Source organism: Pseudonaja textilis, chromosome 1, assembly GCF_049901715.1.
Source record: "Pseudonaja textilis isolate UNSWEBS1 chromosome 1, rPseTex1.2, whole genome shotgun sequence".
NCBI classification, from domain to species: domain Eukaryota; kingdom Metazoa; phylum Chordata; class Lepidosauria; order Squamata; family Elapidae; genus Pseudonaja; species Pseudonaja textilis.
The window spans coordinates 19,138,407-19,153,948 of NC_141990.1; the positions used below are offsets into that span (position 1 = coordinate 19,138,407).

General features: G+C 44.1%; 1 protein-coding gene across 2 annotated transcripts in view; it reads right to left on the reverse strand.

Moving 5' to 3' along the window:
- Window positions 1-8,051: 8,051 nt before the first annotated feature.
- Window positions 8,052-15,542, reverse strand: part of RASL10B (RAS like family 10 member B) — a 40,708-nt gene continuing 33,217 nt past the window's right edge. For both annotated transcript variants that reach the window (XM_087927347.1, XM_026708589.2), the window contains exons 4-5: window positions 12,967-13,091; window positions 8,052-10,880 (exon numbers count right to left, since the gene is read on the reverse strand). In XM_087927347.1, the coding sequence (XP_087783473.1) occupies window positions 10,610-10,880; window positions 12,967-13,091 (396 nt within the window). In that variant the 3' untranslated portion in view covers window positions 8,052-10,609. The remainder of the gene's footprint in view (window positions 10,881-12,966; window positions 13,092-15,542) is intronic.

Below are 15,542 nucleotides of genomic sequence, written 5' to 3' on the forward strand. Positions count from 1 at the left end.
GGGTAGTGGTGGGATTAAACATTTTTTACTACCGGTTCTGTGGGCATGACTAGGTGGGCATGGCTAGGTGGGCGTGGCCATGTGATTGGGTGGGCATGGCTTTTTTACAGCACCCCCACCCCATTTTGGGGGGGCCTTCCTGACCTCAGGGGAGCCTCTAGGGGGATGTTTTTGCTCCCAGAAAACTTCCCTGGGGCTCAAGAAGGCAAAAAATGGAGGAGGGCTGCATCCCCTCCCTCCATTTTTTGCCTTCCTGGGCCTCAGGGAAGCCTCCTGGGCGAAGTAGTAAGAAGTGAGGGGAATCCCGGCACAGCTGTTCATAGGAACAGCTGATTGTCGGGAGGTTAAAAAAAAAAGAAGTACCTTAAGGTGTGACTGGGCAGGAGAGTATTGGGCGGATGAAGTGAGTGAGCATCAGGCATTGGGCAGGCAGTGCAAGCGAGCGAGCAGCAACCGGGAGAGTGGGTTGGGGGCATGGCCAGCCAGAAGTTACTACCAGTTTGGCGACTCATGCCAAATCCTTGCTACTGGTTTGCCTGAACTGGTGCGAACCAGCTGAATACCACCACTGCCACAGGGGCGCTCTGGAAACAGTAAAGTACCAGCCTGGAGTGCCTCTGCCAGCAAAAATGGGGCCCGGAGGGGCGGTCCCCGAGCTCTGTTTTCACTGGCAGAAGGCTATCAAAACAAACTAAAAAGAAAACAAAAGGAGAAATGTTCCCCTCTTGCATTTGTGCATGCAAGAACAGACAGGAAAAAAGAAAGGGAAAGAGGAAAGGAGAAAGGGAGAGAACGAAAGATGGGAAGAGAGCAAGGAAGGAAAAATAAAGAAAGAGGGGAAGGAAGAAAAAAGGAGAATGAAGAGGGAAGGAAGGAAGGAGAAAAGGAAGGAAGGAAGGAGGGAGGGAGGGAGGGAGGAAGGAAGGAAGGAAGCATGGAAGGAAGGAAGATTATAGTAAGAGTGAGGGAAGGTCTGAGGGAAGTCCTGGCTTAGCACTTGGCCAGCAGATGCTCCTGACACAAATGTCGAGCTGGCCACGCCCATCCTGGCTCGAAGTCAAACACAACCCTGATGTGGCCCTCAATGAAATTGAGTTTGATACCCCTGTTATAAAGCTTTTGAAAATGGTAGTGCTATCGGGACTAGAAAAATCTTACCTTTGAAGAACAGCATTTGTAGCATGCTTGAAGATGGAGCTGGAAGATGAAGAAGCAATTATATTTCAAAAACTGTAGTTTTTGATGTTTTTTTTAAAAAAATATTTTTTTCTTGCCTCTTTTTGCATATAGAGCTGAGGGCAGTGAATGTATAAACATTCCTTCTTCCGCTTATTTTCCCCATAATAGCAATCCTTTGAGGTGAGTTGGGCTGAGAAAGAGTGACTCTCTTTTGCCAGTGAAAGAGCTGGGTGACTCTTTGCCCAGAAGGACTTTCGTTGTAGTACTGCTGGTTGAGGATTGCAAACTAGTTTGTAAGCAATTCAAGAGGTCTATGTCCCATGAGGTTAGCATCAGTGAATGTCTAGCTAGTTTATTTTTGGCTCATATGCAAGGAGGGGCGGGGGAACCTCTATTATTCCAGTGTGACACCTGGAAAAATACAGCATACTTCATTTAATCCTCCAGGGGAAGATTGAAGGCAGAAGAAGAACATCATGGCTTCAAAATCTAAGGGACCGGTTTGGACTTTTTCGTGCGGCTGTTGATAAAAGCAGAATCGCCAACATGATCGCCAATGTCCGATGACAGATATGGCACAAGAAGAAGAAGAAGAAGAAGAAGACGGGGACCTCTCTGAAGCTGGTGGTTGGGTGTTTTGATACTAAAAGATTGTGACTTTGGTTCCCCACTGGAGAGAACTGTGGCCTGTATGCTTGCTTAATTAGCATCCTTCTCTGCCCCACGTTATGGGGGCAAAGCAGCAGAGAGAAATCTGACTTGACACTTTTTTGTCTGTTTTCTTTTTCACAGGATGGCTGGACGAACAAAAGCTGTAGGCTATTCATTCATGTTTCTTTCCTTTCTTACCTTTTTGTGTGAAGAGGGGGGGGGGAAGCTGTTTTTGACTGACTTGTTTAACTGGGTCCCCTTGATTTAGTTTGAGCACTTGTGTGGAGAATTGAAAAGGGTTCAGACATTTTTAAGCATGACAGTAATGATGGCATAAGTAGTGGGAAAGATAACGGTTCGTGTAATCTACTCATTTCATTGATAAACTTGACAATTGTCTGAAAGCATCCTATACCTCCCTGAAATTGAGGGGTAGTTTATGCTGAAGCCAAAATGGATTGAAAAAAGACATTTGGTTGCTTTCACGGGCTTTGCCATTTGTTTTTTTGCAAGGCTGGAGTGTCTAACTTTAACAACTTTTAAGACTTGTGGGACTTCAACGCCCTGATTTTCTCAGGTAGCAGAGTTGAAGTCCACAGGTCTTAAAGTTGCCAAGCTTGGACACTTGCACTCTAAGCAAAGGATAGTACTTCACATTTTGTTTGGACATATAGTGGATAGCATCAAGACAAAAGATAGATTCAAACTGATTTGATTTACATTATGTTAAAATTAAGCTTAGTTATTATTTACTTTCTCTACAGTCATGTCATCATAAGCAAAGACTGAATTCATACAATATGTGTAAGCTGATTATTGAATTAACCCCATTGCCTGGGTTTGTACCATATCCTGAGCCATTAACTAACCAAATTGGCTAGATTTCCCACATCCAATTAGCAAAAAACAACATATAAATAAAGATTGAAACTATTTTGCACAGACTTTGACTGGGAACTAGTGCCATAGGTCATTCTTGTGTGAAATCTACCATCCTGAATCTGGTGCCCAAAACCGATGCTTTCAATCAAACGACATGTTCAGTTTAACCCTTGATTTGTACCAGAACCAACTCACAAATCAAATCTACATATGCAAAATCTTATTCTTAGTTTGCTTTCAGTAGTTCTTCTTTCAGCTACCCAGTTTAAGAGGAAGAGATCCTTTTTTAAAAAAAAAAAAATGGTTACTAGTATTAAACGAATGGAGAGCTCAGAGCACTTCATGTGTACCACAAATTTATGCAAAGATCTATCAGGAATGTAACTTTCCATCTTCTCTAACTTTGATGTGGCATCTCCAGAGTTCCGGAAACATGAAGCAACAAAGGAGAAATGGTACTATTTTTTTTATGTGCAAGACTAAAGATTTCTGCTCCAGGCAATGGACCAGTTTGTCATTTCTACAGTCTGATCTGATTTTTGTGCCATAGTCTCTAAGCTCTGCTAAAACGCATCTCCAAAGGGGCAACTTTAAAACCAGTAATTCTCCTTGATGAATCATCACTGATCCCCCTTCTGCCCAGCCTCCTTTCCTCTGCTCTTCCTCCTCCCTGAAGTGTAGTTCAACCTCTCTCTGTGGGGTGTACACAGAAGCAATAATTTAGCGATTGCTCCCAATAGAAAGGGATGCAGCAGTGAAGTTTAATAGTGGGGATAAGAAGAAGGGAATCACTGGAAGCCGCGAAGGACGAACCTTTGCAGTGGGCAATCTGCCATTCTAAACAAGAAGCAAGAACTGAGGACAGGATGTAAGTTTTTGAGGCTAGTAGCCCTACTGCTGTATGGTAAAATCATAAGAATGCAGAATCATAAGGGTGGAAGGTTACTTGGAGGTCTTCTAGTCCAGCCCCCTAAGTCAGGAAAGCTTATATCATACTAGACAAATGGTTGTCCAAACTTTTCTTAAAGACATCCAGTGATGGAACACTCACAACTTGGTGGGAGGGAGCGGAAGGTGTTCCATTGATGAATTGTTCTCACAGTCAGGCAATTTCTCCTTATTTCCAAGTAGGATCTCTCTTTAACAAGATTCCACCCATTGCTTCTTGTATTGTGCTCAGTGCTTTGGAGACTAAGTTGACTCGCTCTTCTCTGTGACAGCCCTTCAAGTACTGGAAGACAGCTATTGTGTCACCCGAGTCCTTCTCTTTGTTAAGCTAGACATATCTAGTTCTCAAAATGAAGTCATGGATTCCAGCCATATACACAACGGAGGGGCAACTTCCTCCTGCTGGAGAGAGGACAGAGTACAAGTAGTTCTCAATTTACAACTGGCTACTTAATGACCATTTAAAGTTAGGACCTACTTGAAAAAAGAGACTTATGACCCAGATCCAACATTTTGATGGTCTCCCCCATTCCGTTCCCATGACTCCATTTCAGGTACTCAGTAATACAGTCATATTTACAGCCATTTGCAGTATTCTCGGGTTACATGACCACATTTTATTGTGGTGTTCACTGAACGACTGCTGCAAAAAAAGTCATAAAATCAGATCGGCCGCTGTCATTATGGGTAGAGTTTGGGACTGTTTCGTTATCACCTTGGCCATCTATTTCTCCATCTCTCCCATTATAGTAGTGTACACCTGTTAGGGGGAAAAAACCCTGTCAAAAATTGTGATGTAGTAGCAGAATTTCTGCTTTGACTGGCATTTATCCAGGAGTTAGCTCAATCAATATACCAGAATAAGCACAAGGCATCTCAGAAAAAGAAAGTTGGTGCAGACCAGAAGTGGTATTCAGCAGGTTCTGACCAGTTCTGGAGAAACAGTAGCGGAAATTGTGAGTAGTTCGGAGAATCGGCCAATACCACCTCTGACTGTAGATTTTACAGTATCTTTCCCCTGCCACACCCACCAAGCCATGCCCACAGAACCGGTAGTAAAAAAAATTGAATCCCACCACTGGTGCAGATTTACACATCTGCTTTGCTCACAGGTGTGGATAATTAAAAGACAAATAGAGAGTTGTAGGGAAAAGCTCATATTTTAATTGTGGAATGAATTTGAGTCAAATTTATGTTTTACTGACAAAGAAATATTCATCGGTAAGCTATTTAAGCTCTCATCAATTAGCCATAACACTTATGGGATTCAAACCCAGGCTGCTTACATATTACATAGAAGTATTAACCTCTAAGCCACAGGTTCTCCTTGTGTTATTGGCTAAACCAGGGGAATTTTAGTCACCCATACCTAAATTGAGAAAGAATTGAACACAAGGCTTGCTGGCTGGAGACTTCTGGGAGTTGAAGTCCACACATCTCCAACTGCCAAGGTTGAGAAACACTGTAGTACTTGCACATGAGGGTTTGGTTTTGTTGTTGTGTTGTTGTTGTTGTTTTTGTTGTTTTTGGAGTAGCTGATGCTTACAGGAACAGCTTTGTGCCCAAATGTTGCTCAGTTTTGTACCATCTGTCCCAAACTGGCTGTCTCTAGATAAGTTGTGACTACAATTCCAAGAGTTGCAATCTTGATGTATTTGGAATACATCTCTAGCCTTGAGTGTATCTGAGACTGTTGGCTGTGTTCACACAATGACCTTACCTAGATGAGATGCAGACCAAGCAGGAAAACATGCAACAGGCTCAGCTTGCTTAGTCTCAACCTCATTTAGCTATTTTTCAACTCAATTATTGTGCAAACTCAGCCCTTTCATTAGAATAGAGCTGGAGGGGACCCTTGGAGGTCTTCTAGTCCAGCCCCCTGCTCAAGCAGGAGAACCTATGCCATTTCAGATGATTGTCTAGACTCTTCTTAAAAACCTCCAGTGATGAAGTGCCCATGATTTCTGGAAGCAAGAGGTTCCACTGGTTAATTGTCCTCAATGTTAGGAAGTTTCTCCTTAATTCGAGGTTGCTTCTCTCTTTGATTAGTTTCCGACCATGGTTTCTTATTCTGCCCTTTGGTGCTTTGTAGAATAATTTGACCCCCTCTTCTTTGTGGCAGCCCCTCAAATACTGGAATACTGCTATCATGTCACCCCCAATTCTTCGTTTGTTTAGACCAGCCAGACCCAAAACCTGCAGCCATTCTTCATATGCTTTAGTCTCCAGGCCTTTGATCATCTTAGTTGCTCTTCTCTGAACTTTTTCCAAAGTCTCAACATCTTTTTCGTGGTGTGGTGACCAAAATTGCTTGCAGTATTCCAGGTGTGGCCTTACTAGGGTTTTGTAAAGTGGCACTAATATTGAAGGGTTCAGTATACTACTACGTTCATTCCAGAGTGTTGCAACTCTGACGTAAAACTCAAAGTTACTTTTAAAAAAGTAATCTGATGCTAAAATTTAAGAGGGGAAGTTGTCCCTGCCTGGAGATTAAAAATACCTTTTTCTTGGCAACTTCAGGCCCCGAGGTCTCCAAATTTAACTTATTATAAAAAATACAATATGGGTAGTCCACAACTTATGACCACAACTGAGCACTGAATTTCTGTTGCTAAACAAAACAGTTGTTAAGCGACTTTTCCCTCAGTTTACCACCTTTCCTGCCCCCGTTGTTAAGTAAATCACTGCAGCTGTTAACTTAGTACCACGATTATTAGAATACTTCTTTTTAGTTGTCATCTGGCTTCCCCATTCAGTGTGCTTGTCAGAAGGTTGCAAAAGGGGATCACATGACCGTGGGACACTGCAACTGTCATAAATATGAACCAGTTGCCAAGTATCAGAATCTGGGTCATGTGACCATGGGGATGCTGCAATGGTTGCAAGCGTGAAAAACAGTCATAAGTCAGTGCCGTTGTAACTTTGAGCAGTCACAAAACACATGGTTGTATGTCAAGGACTACCTATATCAGTGATGGCTAACCTTTTCCACGTTGTGGGCCAAAAGGGTGCTCGCGTGCCTGCAACCATGATGCAATGCACCTCCCCCTGCTCCCTACACATGCGCATCCTACTCGTGCATGTACCGCATGCCTCTAAGCATGCGCACGCAACACCCCGCATGCATGGCAGATACCGGACAATCAGCTGGTTGGAAGGGGTCACGCGCGCGCATGTGCAGTAGGGCTCTTCTGGGCAACCTCTCGGGTGCCGGCAGAAGTGGCTCTGCGTCCCACTTCCGGCATGCATGCTGTAGGTTTGCCCTCACGGAACTATGTTTTGAGTCACTATTGAAAGCTATGGTATTCCAGAGACTGAACCAGGACCCCTGAATGGTTTAGGTTTTGTTTTGCTCAAGGGAGGTTGTAGAAGATAACCAGGGGTGGGCTTCAAAAATTTTTAGCAACAGTTTCTCTGCCCTGTTGCCGGGTGGGCGTGGCCATGGTGGGCATGGCCTAGTCGGCCTCCTGCACTACGGCGGGCGGGGGGTATTTTTGCCCTCCCTGGGCTCCAGAGGCTTTCCTCGAGCCTCTGGGAGGGTGAAAACAGCCTCGCCGGGCTCTGGAGTCTTTCTGGAAGCCGGAAACGGGCCTTTCCAAACTTCCAGGAGGCCTGTTTTTCACCCTCCCCAAACCTCCACACATGCCCTGCACTACTTACCTGCATCCAAAATGGGCTGCATGAAGCAGGGGTGGGATTCTACCAGTTCGCATCTATTTGCTAAAACCGGTTGTAAACATTCTAAGCAGTTCGGATTAGAAGAAATTGCTGGCCTTATCCTGTAAGGAAGGCAGGAAAGAAACATTCTGGTGTTGCTTACAGAAACTGCCTCTCCATTAACCCTTATTACATTCTTGGCAGGACTAGACTTCCTGTCTCAGGAACTTCTCTGGAGTTATTTTCCCCCTCCTTTGCTGGTACTTTACTTGTGTGGAGTGACCATTCAAAGTTACAATGGCACTGAAAAAAGTGACTTATGACCTTTTTCACACTTACGACTATTGCAGCATCCCCACAGTCATGAGAGGCCAGGCGAGGAGATGCGTGCCTCAATGTGAGTGATGTTGAGTTGGCCACACCCAGCCAATAATATGACCACCAAGCCACGTCCACCCAGTCACATGACCACCAAGCCACGCCCACCACCTAAGCCACACCCACAGAACTGGTTGTTAAAAATTTGAATCCCATCCCTGGTGTGGGGGCTCCTGGGAGGGGTGGGGAGGGGAGGGCGGAGCCAGCCAGAAGTGGGATTTCGGGGTTCTCCGAATTGTGCAGAATCTTAGCCAGAGGATCTCCTGAACCCCTGTGAACCCCCAGCAGCCCAGACCTGAAGAGAACACTGAAGGAAGATGCTCTTAGATCAGAATGCAAACAACAGGAAGCCAATGGCAAAACCAGTCAGCCTCTTTTATTTGTAATTATCAGAAAACAAACCGTCTATAAATTAGCATGAAGACCAAACAGATCATTCTAAATTTTGATTTCTTTTAAAGAAGTATCTGCCAGGAAAGACTGTATTGGTCAAAAGCCTCTATGGGCAAACCTGTCAGCCAGGACTGTGCCACATATGACAGAATGATTTGCTGTTGTGGTGTGTGTGTGTGTGTGTGTGTTGAATGCACGTAGAAAGTAGCATCTTGAGGAGGCTTGCCTAGGACTTTTTGTCAACTTGCTTGTTTTCCATGCATATACAAGAACTCTTCTCTCTTAGGAGAATATGTTGGCATGAAGTCTGAAAGGAGTCAAAGACAGCCAGCCTGAAGATGACACTTCCACACTGGTGGTTCTCTAAGGAATCTTCTCCTAAGTCTGCCTCAATAGAGAGTCTCAAGTGTGTTTGCAGAGAGATCCTTCTTGGCTGTGCTCCAATGTCTGGGATTTTCTTCACTTCCCTGGGTGTTTTTCTATTATTTGGAAGATATGCGGGTAACCTTCTTAGTGCTCGTGGGCAGGGGAAATATAAACAAGTTGGCATTTAAAAAGAATGTGTAGGAGGATTCTACAGTTAATGGTCATCAAGCAAAATAAGTCAATAAGCTAAGAGCAGGGGCAGAAGATCTTCCTCTCCCACAATGAGCAGCCCTTCCCCCAAGTCTTAATTTTTGAGTCCTTGTGCACCATGTCGATGGAGGTTCTCAGTCATCCATGGTTGTCCCAAAGGTGCTTTTTCAAAAGACAACTGCTCTTGTTTTTCCTGGGCTTCTTGGATAAGAAGTGAAACATCTTCAAGGAAAAACAAAGTCCAGTTGCTTTTTGAAAAAGCTTTGGGTCTTGTGCACCATGGTTGTATCAGGAGTAATCAAAATAACAAGGCTGTATCATTTATTATGACAAATGTGACCATGGGGTTGAACCTTATTGCCCATCAGCTCTGCCACCATGGCCAATGACAGAAGTCTAACAAGGGCATACATAGTTGAACTACGTCTTCTAGTCAGCATGGGCAATAGTGAGGCATGTGGGAGTTGTAGTTCAGCAACATCAGGGGAGTCAGAAGTGTGTATTCTGAATTTAAAGTGTTCTATGATGGTTTGTGTGTACCTGGAAAAAATGGGTAAATATAAGCAAATTTTATCTCATGGACTCGTGTTATCACATCATCAGAACTTCTGAAGTTTAGTGGCAAACCCAGTTTACTTTGTGTCCAGGCTGAAATGCTTCCTCTACCTCTATAAACATGTACTGTGAAATACATCAGGCGAATCTACAATCTCAACATACATATGACCTGAGAGATCCCATCCTTACTAATCCCTACCGGTCCCATCGATGCTGGCTTTTTGGGGCTCACTTGTTCAACTCTGTATATCCACTCATTCTATACTCCTCTTTCCTCCTGAAATATCCCACCATGGTTCTGAGCCAGGATGCAAGTGGTCTTGCATTACAGGAGTGCTGACCTGGAATACGAATGGATGTCCTGTGGGCCTCTAGATCAGGGGTGTCAAACTCAAGGCTCGTGGGCCGGATCTGGCCCATGAGGTGCTGCAGGTCTGGTCTGGAAACAGCAAAGGCCTGGCCCACTGTGCCTCTGCTAGTGAAAATGGAGCTTGGGGGCTCCCCTCAGCTGAACCCGCCTCCTGCAGCACTTTACCAGCAAAAATGGAGCCGGGGGTGCATGCCCTGGGCTCCGTTTTCACTGGTAGAGGGCTGCAGGAGACCATCCAGGCAGAGAATGGGGCGGGGGGCTGTGTGCAGATCTCAGGGAAATCCTGCCTTAGCACTTGGCCACCACAGGTGTCCCTGACACGAATCCTGTGTCACACCCACCATGCCCATGCCCTCCCCCCCGGCCACACCCCATGCCCCCCGGGCCCTCCAAGGTCAAACACAACCTTGATGTGGCCTTCAATGAAATCGAGTTTGACACCCCTGCTCTAGATGTTGCTGAATTAGAACATCCAGCATGATGCTCTTGTTGCATTCCCAGTTAAGACCGCTAAGTTGCACTTATGCAACATCTGGAGGGCCAAAGATTGCCCATCCCCATTGGGCTGGCTGCCTGGTTCTATTTCAAGAGGACATTTGCTCCTCTTAATTTGCATTCACAAAATATAAACTAACCCCACATTTGGTAGATTAATATACTGGCTGCAAGAGAGTGAATTAGATGCATTCCCCTTCTTCAGGTTGACTTCCTGCATTTTTCTCCATCTGTTGATTCCTGTACCTCCTGGTCTATGATCCAAAGCAGAAGGACTTCTATGTATAAAGAAGCAAACTTCATCCATTGCTTCAAGGATCAGCAAGAAAGAAATAAAAAAAAACCAGCTGGCCTCAATGAGGCTAAGGGCTGAGGCTTCCTTTAAGGGACAGAGCTGCTTGTGAAGAACTTCTACCCCAGCTGAATCCAGATTAAAAAAGGGGGGGTTCCCATGCACATGGCAGGCGAGTGGGGAGAAGCTGCCCTCAGAGATGGTGGGCGGGATAGCAGGTCCTTAAGTTCTCACATAATGGTGCATCGGTTCCTCCGCAGGGCCCCCTGGAAGCGGATGGCAGTGTGAACGTGCTTACATCGTGCGCAGCCCACACTCTTCAAAAGTTCACTGAAGAGCAAGAGGATATGCCAGTTGTATTTGGCTGAACACTCAATGTAACCACACTTCCATGTCTTCTTCACAAGGTTGGAGACATTCCAGCGAGGGATGACCCGGCCTTTCTGGAGGTCCCGCTTGTTCCCAACAATGATGATGGGAGTATCTGAGGTTCCAATGACTCTGGCAACAAAGAAAGGAAATGTCAGGGCTCTGGTAGTCACCCGCATTTAAATCATGAGTCTCTAGCTGAATTTTCAAGACTTAAAGAAGATTTAAGAGTAAACATGCCGGCACTGCCTGGGTATAGCCGACTCTGAGACACATAATTCATTGACACCCTTGACCCTGGTTGTCCCCCACCCCCTGGGTGTATTATAATTCATATTCTCCAATGGGACACATCCATAGCCAAGAGTCATCAATCATACTCTCCAGTTAGAATTTTGTGTGGCAGAAACTTCAGTCACCTAGAAACTATCTTTGAAAACATTTATGGAATGCAGTTTTATTTTTGCAACCTGCTGCATTGCTCCCCCGCCCTTTCTGCTGGCAACTCTAAAAGACCAGATAAATATTTTATGAGTTGACAGGAAAAAATATTGTGAACAGTTTGAAAACCCAAGCCAAAATGGTAGAATAAGGGGAACAATATGAGGGCTAGGTGTCCCTCTGGTCACAAAGTATGGGAATTATGAAAACTGTAATCCCAACCAACTTCTTCCTAAATCTCTGAAAGACCCAGGTATAAAACATCACAACCCAACAACCCAACCTTTGTTTTTATCATATCAGCCAAGATCATTTTTTTTCCTCAACTACTTTATTCACAAAAGTCAATGACTGGGAACGTGTTGGGAAAAGTTGACATGAAGTCTTTTTGGGATTATCATTGTAGGGAGGTCACCCTTAAAGGATGGCCAACCCTGGAACTATAGGTTAAGTGGACTGCATGGAATGTAATTCAGTCAGTCATGTGCCTTGGGCACAGTGAAATAGCTGCAGTTGGGGAGGTAGAAAGCATTGATTTGCCCCAGTTTACATTCCCACTAAACAGGTCTTGGTATAAGCAAAGCAAGGGCTCTGCTACTGGGGAGAAAAAAGGTAAAATAGAATAACACAGTTGGAAGGGAAATTGAAGATCTTAGTCCAATTTACTAACCAGGTAATCCTAAACCCTATATCATTTCAGATAAATGGTTGTCCAGTCTCTTCTTAAAATCTTCCAGTGTTGGAACATTCACAGCTTCTGCGGCAAGTTGTTCCGCTGATTAATTGTTCTAACTGTCAAGAAATTTCTCTTTAGTTCTAGGTTGATTCTCTCCTTGATTAATTCCCATCCATTGCTTCTTGTCCTCCCCCAGGTGCTTTGGAGAATAGCTTGACTCCCTCTTCTTTGTGGCAGCCCCTGAGATATTGGAACACTGCTATCATGCCACCCTACTCTTTCCTTTCATTAAACTAGACATACCCACTTCCAACAACTGTCCATTATATGTTTTAGCCTCCATTTCCCCTAATTGTCTTTGTTGCTCTTAACTTCACTCTTTCTAGAGTCTCATCATCTTTTTTTCATATCGTGGTGGCCAAAACTGGATGCGGTATTCCAAGTATGGCCTTACCAAGGCATGATAAAGTGGTATTAACACTTCAGGTGATCTTGATTCTATCCCTCTCTTTATGTAGCCTCAAACTGTGTTAGCTTTTTTGGCAGCTGTAGCACACTGCTGGCTCGTATTTAATTGACTGTCCATTAGGACTCCAAGATCCCTCTCGCGGTTAGTACTATTAAGCCAGATACCACCCATACTATACCTGTACATTTGGTTTTTCTTGCCTAAACCTTACTTTTTTCACTATTGAATTTCATTTTGCTAGATAGGACCCAAGGTTCAAGTCGTATAGTCCTTCTTCCTCTCCTTTCTCATCCAGGAACCAAAATTGAGCCTATAAAGCTCCTTGAAAGCAGTGCACAACTAAATATTTACAGCACCTGGAGGGATTTCCGTGACTTTTTAAAGAGCCGCTGTACCATGCTCTACTTGCTTCCATTCACTTTGTTAAATGGGGATTCCTGCTTTTTACAGGATACATATCCTAATCCCGTCCTGGAGTAACTTACTCCAAGCAGAAAGAGGTTGACAAGGACTGCACGTTCGTTATCTGGGAATTTGTGCTGCTTTCTAAAATTCCTGGCATTTAACATCTGGGTCCCTTCCTTTCTCTGATCTCAAGTCCAGGGTGGGACGAAGCAGCGGCATATTTTTACCTTGTTTCTAGGATCTGCTGCCTAATGGTTTTGACATACTCAAAGCTGTCAAAACAACAGATGTCATAGACCAAGATGTAGGCATGAACACTCCGGAGGCCTCGGCAGCACACGTCCGCCCACTCCTGCAACACAGACACAGAGAGGGACAGATCAGGGAACACACAGCACATAGCTCCCCAATGGTACCACCCAGTCCTCCCACATACCCACAGCTTGCCTCAAGAGTGGGGAAAGTTTGCTCCCGTGGAGTATCCAAATGCTCCGATCAATTCTTAACTAGCAAGGAATACTGGGGGCGGGACAGTGAGAAAGAATCAGAAAAGGAAGCCCTCCAAATTCAGTTTAAACATGGAACTAAAGTTTAATAGAAAGAAGACCAAACTAATTACAAAAAATAGAGTCAATGGTATATTGAAGCGGTAGGCAGTGTCTGGTTTTTAGAATGGACAGTTAAGAATAAAGGAGTCAATAATCGAGAAATATGTCACTGACTAGCACTTGGTAGGATACCTGGGAAGGGCATGGACAAGATATTCAGATGCTGGGAGGTTTCTATACCTACAAAGATCGGCATGATCTAAGCCAGTGGTTCCCAACCTTTTTTTCGCCCCGCACCCCTAAAGAAATTTCACTCGAACCTCGCACCCCCTGAAATTTAGACTTTAGGAACTACTGAACGCGTTAAATATATGGTAGGATTGAATCTTTTCAGCTATGTATGTGACGGCCACTAAATAACAATACTTAACTCTAAAATGAAAACAAAGTTAATCCATTGCATAATAAATAAACATGCCAACATATAGCCAATATCCTATTATTTACCTGGACTTTTCTCACACCCCCTGGAATATCGTCTCGCATCCCCAGGGGGTGCGAGCACCCCAGGTTGGGAACCCCTGATCTAAGCAATGGTTTTTCTGGTGACACTTCATAAAAGCAAAAACTGAACTTTGAAGTTAAGAGTTTTGGACAGCAAGAGTTTTCATGTATTTTGAAATTTGATAGAATGTTGAAGATGATTAAGAATCCCATAGATAGTCAAGAAAAAGAAAAAAAAGTATACTAGATCCTAGATAAAATAAAAACAATAAAGAAAAACAGTAAATAGTGAAAAGAAAAATAGAAAAGGAAACAAAAATATAAAGAGGCAGCTTTCGATCTTGAGATTGATTATACATACATTTATGTTTTGACCTCCCTCTCTCAAGTTACATCATAATTTTCTTCTTTCCATAAGCTACCCTTTCTAATCATCAAATCCATTACTTATAAGTTCGTTTTTCACCTCTTTTCTCAGCAAAGGAATTTCCAGTCATTCATAAATGTAATTGTTGATCTTTCTTTAACCAAATTTTGCCATCTGTTACTCTGTCATCTTCACCAACCATTCTTCCACCCTGTGGGTATTTCAGAGTCTTCCCAGTTTTGAACATATAATAGTCTTACAGTAAGTATCTTACATAAAAATAATCTTCCGTGCAGGGGTGGGATTCAAATTTTTTAACAACCTGTTCTGTGGGCATGGCTTAGGTGGCAGGTGTGGCTTGGTGATCATGTGATTGGCTGGGTGTGGCCAACTCAAAATCACTCACATCGAGGCACGCATCTCCTCGCCTGGCTTCTCATGACTGTGGGGATGCTGCAACAGTCATAAGTGTGAAAAACAGTCATAAGTCACTTTTTTCAGTGCCATTGTAACTTTGAATGGTCACTCCACACAAGTAAAGTACCAGCAAAGGAGGGGGGAAAAACTCCAGAGACGTTCCTGAGACAGGAAGTCTAGTCCTGCCAAGAATGTAATTAGGATTAACAGAGAGGCAGTTTCTGTAATCAACACCAGAATGTTTCCTTCCTGCCTTCCTTACAGGATTAGGCCAGTAATTTCTTCTAACAACCGGTTCTCCGAACTGCTTAGAATGTTAACAACCGGTTCTAGCGAATAGGTGCAAACCTGTAGAATCCCACCCTTTCTTCCGTGGCTCTTTTCTAATTGACTGTCCATTAATCCCAACAAGAAAAGTTCTAGTTGTTGATGTTCAAATTTTTTTGTATCATTTTAGGTATTTGAACCCAAAAATTGCTGTCTTTTTACAAGTCCAGAGGCATGATAAAATGGCCCCTTATGTTGTCCACATTTCCAACATAAATTTGAAGCACCTTTATGTATTCTAGACCAGTGGTCGCCAACCAGTGGTCTGCGGCCCACTGGTGGTCCACGAAAAAATGTTGGTGGTCTGCGGAGAAATGTCACCCCCAGAGCACCTCCCAAAGCAATTAATCCAGGTTGCACGGGAACATGACTGTGCCACACACATGGCCCACAGGAACACAAGGCTTGCATGGCTTGCATCACTTGCACTGCAAACAACACAAGGTAGTGAGGGGAGGGGGGAAAGGGCGGAGGGGAGGGAACTTGCCCCACGCACGCCTCACTTGGACACTGGGCTGCTTCTTTCCACTTCTTTCTTCTTCTGCTTTTGGCTGCATGCAAGGAAAATAGCAAAAGTCTTTCTTTCTCTCCCCCAAACTCTGCCAGAAATGAGTCTGGGACCCTGCAAGGCATCCTGCTC